The 19,565-nt window shown below is 36.0% G+C and overlaps 1 protein-coding gene across 1 annotated transcript in view; it reads right to left on the bottom strand.

Moving 5' to 3' along the window:
• Nucleotides 1–19,565, bottom strand: part of Tmem135 (transmembrane protein 135) — a 203,174-nt gene that overhangs the window by 53,264 nt on the left and 130,345 nt on the right. Inside the window, exon 6 of the mRNA XM_090348589.1 lies at nt 7,414–7,460. Coding sequence (XP_090204715.1) covers nt 7,414–7,460 — 47 coding nt within the window. The remainder of the gene's footprint in view (nt 1–7,413; nt 7,461–19,565) is intronic.

The raw sequence follows: 19,565 nt of genomic DNA, 5'->3' as shown, positions 1-19,565 counted from the left end.
ATTAAATATTATTTGTTCTTGCTCTAAACTCCTTCCTTCCAAAAGAGCGCCACTAAATGTGAAATGCTTTCTGGATGGAAAGCCAGTGAGAGCTATGAAAAAATGTTTTTGCTGGTAATTGGTTGTATTCCATACACAGCCTATGGGCTTCGATGGTCACTCAAGAGTCTACATGATTCAGTTCCCAAAACTACACCACAAATACTTGCCCCTAAAAGATTAATCTTTTAAATGCTATTATATGAATGAGACATTTATCTTAGATTTTTATGTATATTTTCTAACAATTAACACATAAGCAATCTTATGGCTGTAAAAATTATTTTATTGGAATAAAATGGATTGAAAAAATTGTTCAGTATTGAGGAAGATAAAATTTAGCTTGAGTTTGGATCTGTACATTATCTTACTATAACCAAATATATCTAAATCAATGACAGCTAATATGTTAGAGGAAACTACACGCTACGAATACTGGGGTTTTTTGTTTCTTTCTTTCTTTCTTTCTTTTTTTTCTTTCTTTTTTTTTTTTTTGGTGGATCATGGGGCTTGATCTAGGCCTGGCGCTGTCCCTGAGCTCTTCAGCTCAAGGCTATCACCCTACCCTTGATATAAATCCAACTTCCTGTTTTCTAAAGTTTATTTGAACATAAGAGACTCAGGTTCTCTTGTGCCCGGGCTGGCTTTGAACCTGTTTTTCAATTTTTTTCTACTTATAATATGAAAATAAAAGGCATTTCCTTACCAATTTGAAGACATTATTACAAGAAGTTAAGAATATTCAATATAGGAGGTCCTTTAAGAATATATAGTAAGCTTTACAACTTTAATATAATTTAATGTAGGGGGCTGAGTGGGAGAAAATGAGGAAGGGGTAACACTATTAAAAAGAAATGTACTCATTACCTTACTTATGTAACTAACTTCTCTATACAATAAATTTAAATAAAAAGGTATATATATAATTTAAACACAAGTAATTGTTATAAAGCAAAAATATCATCAACCCTTGTGTTTCTTGTGTGTGTGTGTGTGTGTGTGTGTGTGTGTTTGTGTGTTATCAGTCCTGGGGCTTGAACTCAGAGCCTGAGCAATGTCCCTGAGATTTCTCAAGGGTATCACTCTACCTCTTGAGCCACTGCATCACTTCGGGCTTTTTCTAGGTATGTGGTACCAAGGAATCAAATCCAGGTCTTTGTGCATGCTCAGCTAGCACTCATACCACTAGGCCACACTCCTGGCCTGGATTTCTCTATTTTGAATGAACATATGTTTTCCATTATGAATTTCAAAAGACAGCACTTTCTAATAATACTTAACCTCACTCATACTCCTTTCTCAGAAAATACAGCAGCCTAACATTAATATAGCACTAAAATAACAATTTAATCATTAGAATTTCATTATGTTTTTAGCAAGGAAAAATTCAGCTTAATGTAGTATCATGTATGGCCATCAAGACAGGATTAATTACTTTGGATGCCTATATTCTGTCAGACAGTTTAACTCACACATAGTATGAAATCCAATTTTTATTTTTATTTTTGCTAGTCCTGGGGCTTGAACTCAGGGCCTGGGCACATGAACTCCAATTGTTATATGAAGAAAATCATGAAAAATATTATAAGGGGGCTGGGAGTGTGGCCTAGTGGTAGAGTGCTTGCCTACAATGCATGAAGCCCTGGATTCGATTCCTTATTACCACATACACAGAAAAGGCCAGAAGTGGTGTTGTGGCTCAAGTGGAAGAGTGAGAGCCTTGAAAATGACCAAGGACAGTGCAGCAAAGAAAAAAAAAATGCAGGTAGTGACTAGAAAGACCAATGAGACAAGAAAGGTTCTTGCTCTTTCCTGCTTCCCTCATTTCCTCTTAATATGTAATACTTTCAATCCCTAAGAGTTTCCTCCTTAATATCATCTTCACCACCAACTTCCTGACTTCATGTGTTTAAGTCAAGCACATGTTTCAGGGCTTGAATATGATGCTGTATGTTGATAAAGCATCTGTACCCCCTAGGTACACTAATCACAGTAGTCTGCCTCTCCATTACACTTTGTTCACACTACTGCTTCCAGATGTATCACATCACAAGCCACTTAAAGTATTCTATGTATAAAAATATTGTCTCCTCTAGCCAACTATGAGTCTGCTACAAAAACACACAACTCAAATATTTCCTGAATGAGAAAAACCACCAATTATATGCTGTTCAGATCACAGTACATAAGGAACAAGAGAGGAGAGGAGGAGGAAGAGGAGAGAAAGCAGAAAGGAAAGAGCAGAACTAAGAACTCATAACATATAGAAACTCCTACCTACCTGTTCCTGTGATAAGAAGGGGAGCTAGAGACTCTAATACACTGAAAAAGAGCATTCATCTCCACCACATCTTTTTTGAGAGAGATAATATAGTATGAAACAGAGATCCTCAATGATTGTGCTCCCCCAACAGCTAAGTGAGTAGATAGATGATCCTGATCCCTTTCTTACTGTGCCTTGACTTGGTGGTGGGGAAGGGGAAGTTTCCAGGATCCCTGAATCTCTGGGTCAGCTGCCTCCAGCTGTGAGCAGCACAGCCACTCTCCTGGCTATGAAATGAAGCACAGGCTAACCTTCTTCCATGATGCCCACAGAAAATGTGGATGCCAACTGCACCAGGCATACTGAGTAATGAAGAAAACAAGAATTGAGATCAAATCCAAGTTTCCTTTTTCTCTAATGATAAAATCTTTGACAAGTACTTTAACCTTTCAAAGCTTCATTCAGATGCCTTGCCTGTACATAGAGAATAGTTCAATATCTACTACTGCACGCAGTAATAAGTACCACAAAAATATTATCTAGGAACTATTTTTCACTTTTGATCCAAATCATACCATTCAGGAACCTTTCTAGAAGCGCTGAAACTCTAGTCTTACAGCATGTTTAAATCATAATGATGCATATGTTATTTACAAGTTCCTTTTAATATGATTCCTTCAAAGTTAATAAAATTTAGGTAAGTATCTGATAATCAGCTGCATTGCATTTATCTCTCATTGGTGTATTCTTAGCTCTTGTTTAAAGCTTAGTCACAGGAATAGAATTTCAAAGATTTCTTATGTTAAAATTGTCTACTATAGCTGTGTGTTATAATGTCTGACTCTGATCTAAACAACATAGGCTAAGGCAGGAGGATTGTGAGTTCGTGGCCAACCTGGCAATATAGCACCCTGTACAAAACAGCAGAACAGATATAGAACTTCAGCCTAAAAAAGAGTTAATGTTTTAGAGACACAATATATTTCTTGTCAATCTTTTTTATAGCAACAGCTGTTAGTAACAATGCCATTTCTTCTTTATGTCAAAGTTTCACATTTCAGTTGAAGAAGGCCTAGAAAATAATATTGTAAAAACTATTGTAGACAAGATTGCCATCTTGTAAAATCGTAAATAATTACAATTTAAGTTGTTTATAGCTTTATAAAAATAACCTACAGTCAAGGGACATAGCTTAGATGGTTAAACACCTTCCTACCATGTGAAATCCCTGAGTTCTCTTTCCAGCCACACAAGATAGTAAAAGTAACAACATACAATCTTTTAATAAATACGCTTGTAAATCTAATTTTTTAACAAAAGGCAAAATAATGTCTTCAACACAAATAAAAAGGCTTAACATATTCTCATTTTGTTGATAAAATTAATCTATCAGAGAGTTGAAAAGATGAAATTTGAATTAAAACAGTTTAAGGCTAAAGACTAAACTGGTGCAAGATATAGATCTTCAACAGGTCTTCATATCTTTCATAAAATGTGATCATTAAAAATAAAAATAAAATTGATTATAAATATATGCAACTATACCATATAGCTCTTTCTTTTAAAAATAAATTGTAAATAGTGTATAAGGCCACAGTAACAAGTTTAATTCAGTTAGAAGTTCAGTCACACTAATCATTTCCTTAACATTATAAATCAAAGCAAAAACAGAAAAGAAGTAGCATAGCAACTGAATGGAGAAGTTGAGTTGGTAGGGATGGGGGAGAATGATAAAAGGGTGATATCAATCACCATGCACTGCATCTGTAAACTGTCATGCTGAATGGTAGTCTCTTTGTACAAAGCAGAAATCCTAAAAAGACAATTTTTAAAGTAAATAAAAAATAATTTTTAGCCGGACGCGGTGGCTCATGCCTGTAATCCTAGCTCCTCAGGAAGGCTGAGATCTTAGGATCGAGGTTCAAAGTCAGCCCTGGCACTAAAGACAGTGAGACTTTTAGCTCTGATTAAGGGGAAGAAAAGGGGAGGTGGGGCTGTGGCTCAAGGGGGTAGGGCAGTAGCCTTGAACTGACGAGCTCAGGGACAGGGTCCAGGTCCAGCGTTCAAGCCCTGACTCACAAAAAGAATTAATAATAAAATAAAATAAAATTTTAAAAGAAGAGTAACAAGATGATATGATGAGGGAAAGGGAAAAAAGGGGAGGAAGTAATGGGAGGAGAAGATTAAAAGACAAAAACCATAACCAGCTGTCTACAAAACAGTTTCCCTATTTTCTTTCTGTGAAACATGTTATATTTACACTGATTGATTACACAAAGACAAGAAATCCCCACTCTCAAATATGACCACATATCTGATACTATTAAATATAACCCTATATACTTCTGTTCATATTGGTTAATCTGAAGTAATTGCAAGTCACCTGTGTTTATCCCTAAATGGGTCTATTAGTTTTCTTTGTTAATGTTACAAGTACACTAACTTAACTATGTCGATTCAATGTATACAACCAAAATATAGAATATGTCCTAATTTATTATAACAATTAATGGAAAATCATCTATGTAAGGTAGAAATAAGAATTGTGTATTTATGGGATACATAAACTAAGAAAAAAAAAAGAAAGTTCTCCCATGGAAACAGAGCTGAATGCTCAATATATATTAGCAAGATTTATACAAGAAACAAGAAAAAGTCAACTTGTGTTTTTATTCTAACCTGGAAAAAAGGAAATGAGGCTTCTTTCTACAGAGAGAAAATTTATCAATATTTTTTATTTTCAAAGAAGAACTGAGAAACATAGTTTTATAAGTATTTTCTAAAGACTGTGATGATTAAAGTCCAATTTCCTTAAAAATCAAGATAACATTTTTGGCATTGAAAACTCAGGTTAGCAAAATGTACAATTAGTCAGCTGGCCTGTCAGGTGTGTAGGCACAGAGTTATCTAAGGATGTTATGGATTCTGTGAGGAATTCTAATAAAAGAATATTTTGAAAGAAGGCTCTTTGTATATAGTCCAGAAGGCCACCTCCTCTTCTTCTTCCTCCTTCTTCCTTCCTTCCCTTTCCTCTTTCTGTTCCTCTTCCTCTTCTTCCTCCTGCCTCTCCTCTCCCCCTCTCCCTTCTGCTCCTCCTACTTCCTCCTCTTCTTCCTTTTCCTTCTTTTCCCTCCTTCCTCTCCTCCCTTCTCCCCATTAAATACCATTTGGTATTTAATTATCTAACTTTCTACAGTGAGATTTAATATACTTATTAATAAACATGTCTACAACCATCTGTATGGATAGGAAGATTGACTTCCAGGAATATAATATTTTACTGCACCTGCATCTGCCAAGGTTCTGTATAATGCGGTTACTCACTACAAACACAACCAGAGTTCTGACAAACATAACTTTGTTTTGTTTGGTTGTAGTTATTTTTTGTAAATGGTTTCATTTGACCATTCACTAAGTCTCTTTTGTTGAGTTATTCAAGCTAACGTCTGCCAAGAACAAGAATTTGGTGATAGTACTTTGTTTGGGAGAAAAACAACCCCTTTTCCTCAGAAAACTGAAAGTGTTTATCTTGGCACTTAAACCTTGTATTGAGACTTCTGGAAAGTATTTTAAACTGTTGTTTTTAATCCAGACTTTGGGAATGAAACAGGAAAAGGCTCCATAGCTTTGCACTGAAACACATATTTATCGGGCAGATTTTCTTTGTACACCAAAAATACTAGGTTGATGGCAGCAGTTTTGAAAATACAATTTCCTAGAACCTTGTTACAAGTTGGGTATTTATCAGGCTATTCAACATATAATTTGTTTTTAAAATTCAAGTAACTTGAAAACTCTAAACATGAAACATATATATATATATATATATATATATATATATATATATATATATATATATCAGGCTGTTTCCCTTAATTACTTGTTCTGTTAGGAATTTTCTTTCTTTTAATTTAAGTTGCATTGTAAAGGTAATGTACAGAGGGGTAACAGTTACATACCTCAGGGAGTGAGTACATTTCTTTTAGACAGTGTTATTCCCTCCCTCATTTTCTCCCAGTTCCTCCTCCCAGCCCCTCAAGTCATGAAGTTTATTTCCAACATAGTATTTAGGTTAAAGTTGATTTCCAACCGCTATGAATTGGTTCACTCTTTGTCCTACCATTTCTGTGATTCCCCTTCCTGTCCCCAAATTAGATAAATTTATATACAAGACAAGGGGTATAGAAATCAAAAACAATGACAACAGGGAATAAACCAAAGAAAAAAAGAAAACCGAAAAAACTAACTGCAAATAGTACAATTAAAAAAAAAAACCCTACTGCTTCCTTTCTTGGAGTTCATCTCGATAATTATTTTATATGATTATATGCACATCACTACTGAGCCATTGTGATCCTCTGCTAAGAATATCCTGGACCTATAAAAACCTAGTCATTCTTGCTGTGATTGAATTCTGCCTAGATCCCAAAAGTTAAATGACAGAGTACTTAGCTTTGACCAAAAATGCTAAGGGACAGTGCCTAGGTTCTATGTTCATTCCCAAGATTGGCATTAAAAAAACAAAAGAAAAGAAAAAAAAGATTTAATGAATGTAATGAGTATCCTAAATGGGAATTAACTGTTATCATCCAAGAGTGGAGATTACAAGGAGTGAACAACAACAACAAAATCATACAAATTCCCACAGATAGTCTTCCTAGCATTTGTTACCTGTTCTTTCCAGAGCCTCAGTGTGAATGCTAAGTACAGTTCCAACATGGACTATCTTAAGATTAGCACAACACGGTTAGTGTGCCAGGTCACCTTCCAAGAAAGTTAATATAAAACTCCACTATTAGTTTGGTTTATGTTAAGTTGAAAATTAGGAGTGACGAATATAAAATAATTGTGTTTATAGGAGACAAAAATCAATATTTGATACTAACTACCAGCATACTATACTTTCCAAGTTCAGCTTCCAAGAGAGTAGGAGAGGAAAAGTCAATTTACCTTTACTCCTCATAAAGCTCAAAGTTGGAATTTATCTGTAACCACAAGAGAGAGGAGGTGCCACTCTTGAAGGACATTTAATTAGGGAAATATCTTAGTTTTAGGGTTGAACACAGATTACTAAGGGATACTATTAAGTAAATAGATACAATAAAACATACCTGAAGAAGAACATGTACATGGCTGCTGTAATGCAGAACAACAGCACCTGCAAGGACAAAACATACTTCTTGAAGTACATCACCTCGCGATTATTAAATCTTGTTCTTGAAACAATTAAAGGATGTACAAACTAGTTACAAATGAGTGTGTATAATTCTCACATTTGCAACCTTGCAAATAAAACATATTAAGCCAATAATAAAAATAATCATATGGCTACAGTATATACATATACCACATGTACAACTGTCCTCTGACAGCCATGAAAGACTGCTTTCAAGAACAACTCACCAAACTGCTCCACACCAAAAGATACCCAAGTTCATCGATAATCACGCCTCCTAAATAATGTGGCTCAGTATTGACATATAACTTACACACGTCGTCCTGTATACTTTGAATCAACTCTAGTTTATTTATGATAGATAATACAATGTAAATGCTATATAAACAGTTCCAGGGGATTAATTTCAAAAAGTACCTAGCACTGTTTAGTAATTTTTTTGGAATATTTTCAGTCAGCAGTTGAAAGTTGAATCCATGGAACCCAATGATACAGAAGGTTGGATATATACTTTATTTATTACGTTGGATACTTTACATATAATACATATACACATATATATAGATACTAACATATACACACAATAAATACAAGCACATACTAATATTTACAACCTATAAATATATATTTATACACAAGTCATATAAATTAATATAAAACAGAGTTCAAAAACAAAGAAGGCAAATTTTTTTTTTGCACAGTATAAATCTGGGATTCTTGAAGGGGTGGGGAAAGGAAAATGAGGACAAAAACATGAGAAGGGTATCAATGTATGAGAAGTAATGTGCCAACTATCTGGTGAATGTAACTGTAGACACTCTATACATCACCCCGACAATAAAAAATAAAAATTAAAAAAAATCTGGGATTCTTTTATTTTTTAAGAAGGCAATTTTTAAAATTAGTCTATTAGAATAACTGAAGCCGCAAGTAACTTTACAACAATTCAAAGGATAAAATAAAAGCCTGCAAATTGGTAGATTCTTATGATATAAAAATATATTGAACCAATTTTAATCAGTAAAAAATAATTTTAAAAAGCTCAAATATTTCACCTTTTGTGAAATAATAGACTATTTTTTTAAAGTAGTCCTCCTAAAGTACAGATCCAACAGCTCTATAGTCAAGATTTTCCATCAAAAATACCCTACTAAAATTGTATTAGGGAAGGAATCCAGTAATGACAAAAGGCTTAGTTACAACAATAGGGTAAATCTAACAATATTTTAAGTCACAAACAAGGAAGTTGTAAAATGCACTATGTTAGCAGCATTGAGAATTAAACAGAAACATTGTGAGAGTCTGACCACAAGAACAACAAAAATGAAAAACTGTGAAACAGAGTTCTACTATTTCCAACACAAATAATCTCCAGTCAAGCAGAGGAAAACACTAAGAGTTTAGCTATTACAAATCAAGCTTGACAAGCCTGTCCTCTTGGCAATAGATAAGCATTATAAATATAGCCTGATTGACTTAGAAATATGAAAACACACTAGTTCGAAGACTAGAACTAATTACTATTAAACAAATGTGTAATGTGTGATTATTATTATGTACATGAACAATATATATATAATGTGTGTATATAATATATACATTTGTTTGGTTAATGTATTATACATATATACTCTCTGTTCTGTGTTACTCCCTCCCCATACCCTTCATCTACCTCTCCTCCTCCTTGCCTTCAAAAGTATCCTGTACACAATACCTAAGGATTCTTGTACAGCTTTTAGAAACATAAAGCATATAGGATAACTTTTAGCAATCATAACTAATAAATTAAAGCCCATGAGTCTATTTGCCATTTATTTATTTCTTTATCAATTACAGATCACAAAACTCAATTTTTGATCTCCATATCGATCCCTCCCTATTGAGCAATACTAGTTTTCCAGATGTTCAGTGTTGCATTCGTCAATGTCAGTATAGCAGACCGACCACACACACACACACACACACACACCTTCCTCATAATCTCCACCTTCTCAAGAAAATTCATCTTTTTTTATATTTTTATTGTAATTAATAAAAGGGTTACATGATATTTGCCAGATAGAAAATGCATTAATTCACATACATTGATACCCTTTCACATGTCTTGGTACTGATTACCCTCCCCCCCACCCCCCCATCTTGGTTTTCCCCCCTTCCCTATCAAATTTCAAATAACCAAATACAAATAAATTCAATATATCAGATAACAAAGTGAGATACTGTAACAATATGAGATACCCAAGGGACAGCAAAGGAGATGAGAGATAACATAGTACATTAAGGACAACAATCATTCGTTATATGGCTTTTGTTTCAATATCCTGGAGGTCCTTTCAATTATGTATCAAGGTTTTGCTCTACTGCAGATCTCTGCTAGTAGAGCACAAGGTTTCTACTGATTATGACAAATAAGGGAAACCATTGAGCCTAAGTTCCTTTGAGTCTGGCTTACTTCACTTAATATGATTTTTTCTAAGTCTTTCCATTTCCTAACAAATGGGTCGATGTCGTTTTTTCTGACAGCAGCATAGAATTCCATTGTGTACAAATACCACAACTTGTTGATCCACTCATCAACTGAGGGACATCTAGGTTGGTTCCATATCATTGCTATGGTGAATAATGCTGCAATGAACATTGTTGTGCTAGTGGATTTAGTATGCCCTAGATTCTGGATGGTTGGGTAAATGCCAAGTAGTGGAATTGCTGGGTCATAGGGGAGTTCTATGTTTAGCCTTTTGAGGCACTGCCACACTGCTTTCCACCAACAGTGTAGTAGTGATCCCTCCTGGCCACATCCCCTCCAGCATCTGTTATTATTCGTTTTCCTGATCCTGGCCATTCTAACTGGAGTGAGGTGGAATCTTAGAGTTGTTTTGATTTGCATTTCTTTTATGGCCAGAGATGTTGAGCATTCCTTCATGTGTCTATAGGCCATTTTTGTTTCTTCTTCAGAGAAGACTCTCTTTAAGTCTTTGGCCCATTTTTTAATGGGATGGTTGTTACTTTGGAGATTAGTTTTGGAGTGATTCAATTTTTTGAGTTGTTGATATATTTTAGATATGAGGCCTTTGTCCGTTGTTTGGTTGGTGAAGATGTTCTCCCACTCTGTAGGCTTCCTAATTAATTTACTAGGTATATCCTTTGCCATACAAAAGCTCTGCAGTTTAATGCAGTCCCACTTATCCAGCCTTTCTCTGATTTGTTGTGATTGTTGGTCCTTATTAAGAAAGTTTCGACCTGTGCCAAGGAGGCCTAGTGTATCTCCTATTCCTTCTTGTAAAGTTTTCAATGTGTCGGCTTTTACGTCGAGGTCTTTGATCCATTTGGAGTTAATTCTAGTGCAGGGTGACAAAGAAGGATCCAACTTTAGTTTTCTGCAGGTGCTTAACCAGTTCTGCCAGCACCACTTGTTGAAGAGGCTGTCTTTCTTCCATTCTATTTTTTTGGCTCCCTTGTCAAAGATTAGGTGGCCATAGGTCTGTGGTTTATGGTTTAATATCTGGGTCCTCAGTTCTATTCCATTGTTCTTCAGGCCTGTTCTTGTGCCAGTACCAAGCTGTTTTGATAATTATAGCCCTGTAATAGAGTCTAAAGTTTGAAATTGAAATTCCTCCAGCACTGTTCTTTCTGCTAAGAAGTGTTTTTGCTATACCGGGTCTTTTATTATTCCATATGAAATTTTGAATTGCCTCTTCAATTTTTGATCTCCATATCTATCCCTCCCTGTTGAGCAATACTAGTTTTCCAGATATTCAGTGTTGCATTAGTCAATGTCAGTATAGCAGACCGACCACACACACACACACACACACACACACACACACACACACACACACACACAAACTCTCCTCATAATCTCCACCTTCTCAAGAAAATTCATCTCATTTTTTGTCACCATGATTTATCCTAATATCGTCAACATATCTGTGACAATTATCTCATAACTATCTTTATGAAGAATACATTTGAAACTGGGGAAAAGAGGAAGGGTTGTAGCTCACGTGGTACAACCCTGAGACCTGAGCTCAAATCCCAGCATCTTGAAAACACAAAATGTTTATGAACATCTGGAGCTTTGGAGTAAGACAGATTCAGGTTTGAGCCTTGTTGTGTGTGAATGGATTCTTTCTGTGATTTCCCAACGTCTTAAATACAAATTAAGGTAATATTTTGCTTTGACTTAATGAATGAGATAGTTACAAAAGTTTGAGCCACTTGGCAAACCCTTTTTGTTTTGCTTCTCATAGAAGTGACTGAGACCAAAAGAAAAAAAAGGTAGTACAAAAACTTAATGAAGAAAAAAATGTTTAGATAGAAATTATTTTAAAGTACAATCTTAAGAGATTCAATCTCAAATAGTGTTCATTTTTTTTTTATTGCCAGTCCTGGGCTTGAGCTCAGTGCCTGAGTACTGTCCCTGGGCTTTCTCAAGGCTAGAGTTCTACCACTTGAGCCCCAACACCACTTCTGGCTTTTTTTTTTTTTTCTCTGTATGTGGTACCAAGGAATCAAACCCAGGTCTTTGTGCATGCTAGGCAAGCACTCTACCACTAGGCCAAATTCTAGGCCCCAGTAACGTCCATTTTTATACAGCAAAGAATCAAAACGTGAAAATTGTAGAAACTTGAAGGATAATAAAATACAATGAACTCATTCCACAAACACTTAATACCTACCATGTGCCAAATACTTGTGTAGAACTTACAACAGCAAACAAAATGAAAAAAAAAAAAGTCTGTCCTTATGAAACTTACCTACTAGTCCATAAAAGAGGGGGGGAAACAGCATGCCAAATCATCTTAGAGGAAAATAAAGTAAAATAAGGAAATAGACACTGGAGACTTTTTTTTTTTTAATACTAAGTATCAAGGGTAGAAGACTGTTAACAGAGACTATGGATACAAATAAGCCAAGGAAACAAATCAACAGAGAACTGGGAGGGTTATGGGCTTTACCAAGAAAGATAGGAATTTATGGGAATTATCTAAATGAATCCCATTTTTGCAATGAGAGACAAAAGGAAGATGAGAACTGAGTGTACGATCTGTTCAATAATATCAGGGCACGTGTCCCTTTTGCTTTGGGCCTGGGACAGCTCTGCATACCAAGATGAGAGCATGTATCACAGAGCTCTTGGGATCCAGGAAGCTGAGGAACAGGAAAGGGATGCTCTGCAAGATCTAAGTCCAATTGTCTGTTCCTCCCAACAGGCCTCACCTTAAATGGTTCTAGTACCTCCCAATAATGATATAAATTGTTGAGCAAACTTTTAACACCTGAGACTTTGTGGAACAGTCAAGATTCAAACTACAACACTCACTAAGTAATAGTTTTTCGGTATTGTTTAAGGGACGGATCTAGTTCATTAGTAACTCTGAGTTCAAAAATGTAAATATTCAAATGATAAACATTTTCTACTTAACCAATTACAGAGTTCAAATGAACCTCAGAATAAATCACTATGCTGTTTTTTCTTCACATGAAGAAACATCAGCCAGGGTAAGAGAAGCTAAGTCATATAACCATACTTACTGGGCTATTTCTTGCAATCCTTCTGTTAATAAAATATTGGAAAAACTGTTCTTCTCTGAATCTGCTATATATACAGAATGTTTACATACAATTTTGATTCCAAGCAACTTACATGTTGCTACTCCACAGGTGAAAACAGTAACTAATGAATATTTTGATACTTAAATGCTTCAATTCTTATTGAAATATAGCAGACATAAACAATTTTACAAGTTTTAACATAAGTAAATACTTGCATTTACTTACGCAGGTACTGTATTTATATCATTATCATAAAAAAGATACATCTATCATACCCAGAAAGATATTTATAACATTTTTCTCACTAATTTAAATTTAGTAATTCTATATTTCATTTGCAAGTTTCTTTTACTTTACACAAGTCAGAGTCATTTATTTGAAGTTACTTGTAGGCATTATGTCTTTCTTTTCTTTTCCCAGTCTTGATGATCTCTGCTTCTTGAGATATTTGCATCATTTATATTTAATGTGACTAATAGTATGTTTAGATTTAAGTCTATCATCTTAGTATTTTGTCCTTTCTGTTTGTTTATTGTGTTCTCTCAACTTTTTTTCTGAATTAACTGAATTTTTTAATTCTGTTGTCTCATTTTTGAAGGCTTGTTTTACTGGGCTTTTTTGTTTGTTTTGTTCTTAGTCTTCACAGTATGTATATTTAAACTGCTACAGCCAATGCTGCAATACTGTATTAATGCATAAGAGCCTTCCTTCTAGGAGCCTTCTCCTCCTAATCTTTTGTGCTAGTGTTGTCATACATGCTGTGGATTTCCTTACGTGTAGCTTTAACAAATCCACCACATTTTAATCACTTTTCCTTGATAATATATACCTGTTTATTTTTTTCTCGTTGTCTTTTAAAAAATAGTTTTTGCTAAGTATAGAAGTTATTTGTGGACCATTTTCTTTCCATAATTTAGAGATGGCATTCACCCTAATATCTTTTTACAATTTGACTATTATGGGCCTTGAGAGTTTCATGAAGCTTTTTGGATCAGTGAGTTTAGAGTTACCGTTAAATTTGAAATTTCTCAGCTGCTATTTCATCTAACATTTTTCTCTGATCTTCTCCTTCACCATCTGAATCTGTCCCACAACTCACATATGTTCCCATTATTCAGTAAAGAATTTTTTTCTCTGTGTGTTTCATTTTGGATTCTTTCTATTGTTATATCCTTTAACTTATTTTCTTCTAAATGATTTTCTACCAGGAATAAACTGCCATTCATGTATGCAATAAAATTCTAATCTTACATGCTGCAGTTGTCATCACCAAAGTAGAATTCAGATTTTTATCCTGTCTTCCATGTTGCTATTTAACTTTTATAAAACTACATAATTTTATTAGGACAATTCTTTTTAATATCCATGCTTGTTAATTCTAACATTTGTTAGTTCCTATTTAATATTGACTCTCCATCACAGGTCAAATATTTCTGTTTTATAATGCACAATGGTAATTCTTTACTTGCCATTAAATTTTACCTTTTTGGTACTGAGCATTTTTCTGTTGCCATAAATCTTCTTGGGCTTTGTTCTGGTACATAGTAAATAACCTGGAGACAATTTAACCTTCTAAGAATTTGCTTTTAAGATATTATAGGAGTGCCTGCAGTAATATTCAGTCCAGGGCTAATTATTCCCCATTACTGAGGATGAAGTCTTAGCACACACTTAGCAATGTCACATAAATTCTTTGAGATTTTCCATCATCACTGGATAATAGGAACAGATATTGGTCCTGCTCCTATTTGAATGCCAAGCACTCAATTAAGGACAACAAATCTTCTAGGCTGTTGCTTCTTTGGGCTGGGGTAGCTTTCTCTTACACATCCTAACCTATGATAAGCTGAGTACTTTCCGCTCAGTGCTAGGTCCTCTGAACTCTGTCCAGAATGGTCTACCTACAGTCCCAGTTTTATTTCCTCAAATCAGAAAAGTCCAATGAGCTTCATTCGTGAGTGGCTCTTCTTTGACTCATATCTAGAAATTCCCTTCAGGTAGTGAGGTAGAGTGATGATGGGGCTTTTGATAGCTCAGAGAACCCCTATCTTCAGTGTCTAATGTTTAGACACAAACCACAGCTACATAAATTTTGCTCCTTATCTCAATTGTTTGGTTGTTTCTCTTGGTAGAGTAAATTCAATCATTGCTAATACATTCTGACCAGAGAAGCAGAATATGGATATTTAAATTTATATACTTTGCATATTTTAAAATGGTCTGCACATAATTTTGTGCTTGCTTTATATATTTACTTATTTGTTTGTTTGTTTTAAAGTCTTTAGAGACTTGATGGTCCACTAACTACATCCTGTCCCAGTATCTTCCAGATATCTGAGGGTCACAGTTCAAGGCCAGCCCTGGCAGGAAAATCCATGAAACTCATCTCCAATTAACCACCAGAAAACAGAAAGTGGTACTATGGCGGTAGAGCACCAGCCTTGACCCAGAAGACCAGGGGCCTGACCCTAGGCCCTGAATTCAAGTCCTACAACAGACAAAAAGAAAAAAGAGAAGGAAGGGAGGGAGGGAGGAAGGGAGGGGGTAAGGGAGGAAATAGTGACCCAAGCCTATAATCTCAGATACCTGACAGAGATAGAGAGAAACATGCTTCAAAATCAATCTGGATAAATATCTGGCAAGACCCCATATCTCTACCCAAAACTGTCACCGTAGCTACACGGGAAAGATAAATAAGTGAATCAAGGAACAGGCTAGCAGGAGCAAAACAGCGAGACCCTATTTCTAAAAAGACTAACTCAATAAGGGCTGAGGGTGTGGCTTAGGTAGACAGTCCTGTGCCTGACCTGATTCACCTGAACAGAAGGATTTCTGGATTTATCTATGTTGTCACAAAACATGGGATTGTACAGACATGCTAGCACATGTCTATAATCCAGGCTACCTGGATTGGTGTGGAGGATCTGTGCTCAAGCCTACCCCTGTCAAAAACCAAGAGACTGTATTTTTTTGGGAGGTGGGGAGACTAAGAAAAAAATTGAAAGGTCTACGGAGGTGACTCAAGTGGTAGAGTGCATACCTAGTAAGAGTAGGGTCCTTTAGTATAATTTTCAGTACTGGCCCTGCCAAGAAAAGCATTTCATTCTTATTTTGGACTGAATAGTATCCCAATGCATATACGTGTCATATTTTCTTTATCCATTTGTCAGCTAATAGACACTTAGGATGCTTCTATACTTTGGTTACTATGAAAGATATTGCAATAAACATGGAAACACAGATCTCTCTGACCAATTATTTTATTTCTTTTGGCTATGATACATGGAATGGGACTGCTGGATTGCATGCTAGTTATATTTTAACATTTTGAGGAACTGACATATTGTTTTCTATAATGACTGTACAATTCACATCCCCACAATAATGTTTGCTTTTCTCTATATTTTAGCCAGTGCTCACCTCTGGCTATCTGTTTGTCTTTCTGATAATAGCCATTCTTACAGAGTGAGGTGAAGGATAAGCATGGTCTTAATTTTGACAAAAATCAAATTTTTCCCTTAGAAGGCTATAACAATATATACTCCCTGAAGAGTTTATGAAAGCAATTATTTCCTTAGACTAGTTATTTCTCTATACACATAACAACTGCGTTTAATCAAACTATCTCATCTTTGTCAATCTAACAGGTAAAAGAAATGTTTTCTCAGCCGGGAGCTTGGCTTAGTGGTAGAGTGCTTGCCTACTACACACAAAGACCCCGTTTCAATTTCTCGGTACCACTATACAGAAAAGGCCAAAAGTGGTCCTGTGGCTCAAGTGGCAGAGCACTCACCTTGAGAAAGTTCAAAACAGTGCTCAGGCCCTGAGTACAAGTCCCACGACTGGCCCAAAAAAGGGGAAAAAAAGTCATCTCATGTTACACTTGCCTTTCAGTAAGGCTAAATCTTCCCAGGTCTGTAACTTTATTAGGCATTGTGAGAATTAACCCTAGAGCCTCACTGCTGCAAGGAGAGCACTCTACCTCTAAATCCAATCCCCAATCCCAACCTTCTGTCTATTTCTTTTTTTTTGGCTCGTTGAACTGCTTTTTCATATCCTTTGCCCATTTTCATTGAGTAGTTGTTTATTTAGAAACTATTTTTATCTTTTGAAACTGAATATCCTTCTACTCAAGCATGGAAATAATTTCAAAATTATTACTGAAAATATGAGTGATTAAATAAAAGTCACATGATGCATGGACACTGACTGAAGTCTCTGTGGCCAAGGAGCACTGTTCCCACAAGGGTTCCAGGAGGGCCAGCTATATAACACAACTTCCTGGTGCTTGAAGTAAAGTTACTGTTGGCTCTCATCACAGGCCTTGCAGAATCCTATACAAACAATGCCACTCAAGACAAAGCAGTCACACTAGATGAACAATTCAGAAATGCTAAAATATACAGAAATGGAATTATGGCTCAGACTGAATACAGATTAGTAGAAAAAGCTGATGTCATTTACACTTCAAAATGGTTAAAACATACACTCGGGTGGCATTTTCAAGTCCACTAGAGACTTACTTGATGGTCCATTTAACTACTTCCTACCCCAGAACTGCCGGGCTGTTACATCCTCAGTTCAAGGAATTTTGTCTCTGGACAGAATGGCTGGGATTGCTCCTAATATGTTTACCTCCTTTTCCCAGCCTGTACTACTTAAATCACCAATCTAAACTCTCACACTGAGAACCTACCCCTTCAGTTATGCAAATACCCACACTCAATTGTCTTTTCTAGAGAAGTAGACAATAGAGTTCTGCTTGCCCATCTCTACTTCATTCATATTTTGTTATACATGAGCCTACTTATTCAACATAGGATATAGCTTTATCACTTCCTAATACTTTAGAACTGTGCAAGTGAAAGGAAAGGTGTGGATGTTGACCACCAGGGCTCCTAATAATTTAGAAGACAAACACAACAGGCAAGGGATCACAATCTCTCCCCTTCCCTTATGCACTAATTGAATACCAGCAATATACTAGGCAAAACAAAGCTACATCTTGATTGATTCCTACTGTTCAACTTTGGAACTTGTCTCTTTCACGTCCCATTACTTAGTACTCCAGGACGGAAGTATTAAGACCTCATCCCCTAGGCAGCACTCACTATTGACTAAGCACTCACTATTTACTAATTTTGGTACAATAATTATTCATTGCACTTAAGCAACTGTGTCAGGATTATCTATAAAGTTGTGTATCTTTAAAAAGTAAATTAGAAACTGGACACGGTGGCTCACACCTGTAATCCTAGCTACTCAGGAGGCTGAGATCCAAGGATCATGGTTCAAAGCCAGCCCAGGCAGAAGAATTCATGTGATTCTTATCTCCAATTCTCCATCAAGAAGTCAGAAGTAGAGCTGTGGTTCAAGTGGTAGAGCATGAGCCTTGGGCAAAAATCTCAGGTACAGCACCCAGGAAATAAGTGCAATTGTCTCAGTACGAGAAAAAAAGAATTAGAGCTTTTACGTATTTCACTTGATAATGGAACACCTGTTAATATTATGTATGCAGAAAATAAAATAGTAAGCTAATATCTCCATGTCAAAGAGCATATTATTTGTGTAACAGATTTCAGAAAAGTAAAAATAAAAATATTCCCCAGTCCTGAAAACATCTGTAAAATTGTTATGCTAGAAAAGCAAAGTGGAACTAAGAAAGATCATTTTTAACTTTCTAAAATTCAGGTATTACAAACAAAAGCTAAATATGTCCCTGTTTATGGATGCAGTGAGATTAGAGGATTCAAGCCCTGAACCAGGTTACCAGTGGATTCATTGAATAATCTGATTAACACTAACATACATCTTACTTTCTCAACTCTGAAGACAAAAAGAAGAAAGGCAGGCAGGCAGGCAGGCAGGCAGGCAGGCAGGCCAGTGGCCAGCCCAGAGTTCAAGCACAACACAAAGAAAAGAAAAGAACAGGGGAGGAAAGGAGAGGGAAGTAGAGGGGGGAGAGGGAAGGGGAAGGGAAGAAAAGAAAAAGAGAGAAGGGGGAGGGGAGGGAGAGAGGGAGGGAAAGACATCCAATTCCCACATGTCATTCAGCACGTGGGGAAGACAGAGGTGAAAAGTTCTGCCTTAACTCAGGACAAAGTTACAGCTGAAAAAATATTGTGTTTTCAGTGGGGCAAAGTAGACAGCTCACTGTAGTAAACCCTCCTTGTTATAAATAGACAATTTGTAGTAATCTCATTATTTTCCCCCAAAGGGAGGTATTCCCATTAACCACAAGCAAGAATAAGAAACAGACTTGAGGTGATAGGATTTTCCCTCAGAGACATTAAAAAAATAAAACAGAGCTTCCAGATTACTTTAGAAAGGTCACAGCTGGGCCATCTACTGGAATGACAACACAGCTTCTTACCCTCTGATAAAGGTAGAAATGGAGGCTATTAGCTAAGGCAGTTAGTAAAACAGCACAACTCATGACTGCACCAATCACACCACCCTGCAGACAAAGGACAACAGCCCCGCTACAGTCCAGCTCCACATTTTTTATATCCACAGCGAGTCAATTCACGC

This window comes from Megascapheus bottae, chromosome 16, assembly GCF_031878675.1.
Source record: "Megascapheus bottae isolate mThoBot1 chromosome 16, mThoBot2.hap1, whole genome shotgun sequence".
Taxonomy (NCBI): domain Eukaryota; kingdom Metazoa; phylum Chordata; class Mammalia; order Rodentia; family Geomyidae; genus Megascapheus; species Megascapheus bottae.
The sequence above is the reverse complement of the archived record's forward strand: the minus strand, read 5'-3'. Positions and strand labels throughout refer to the sequence as shown.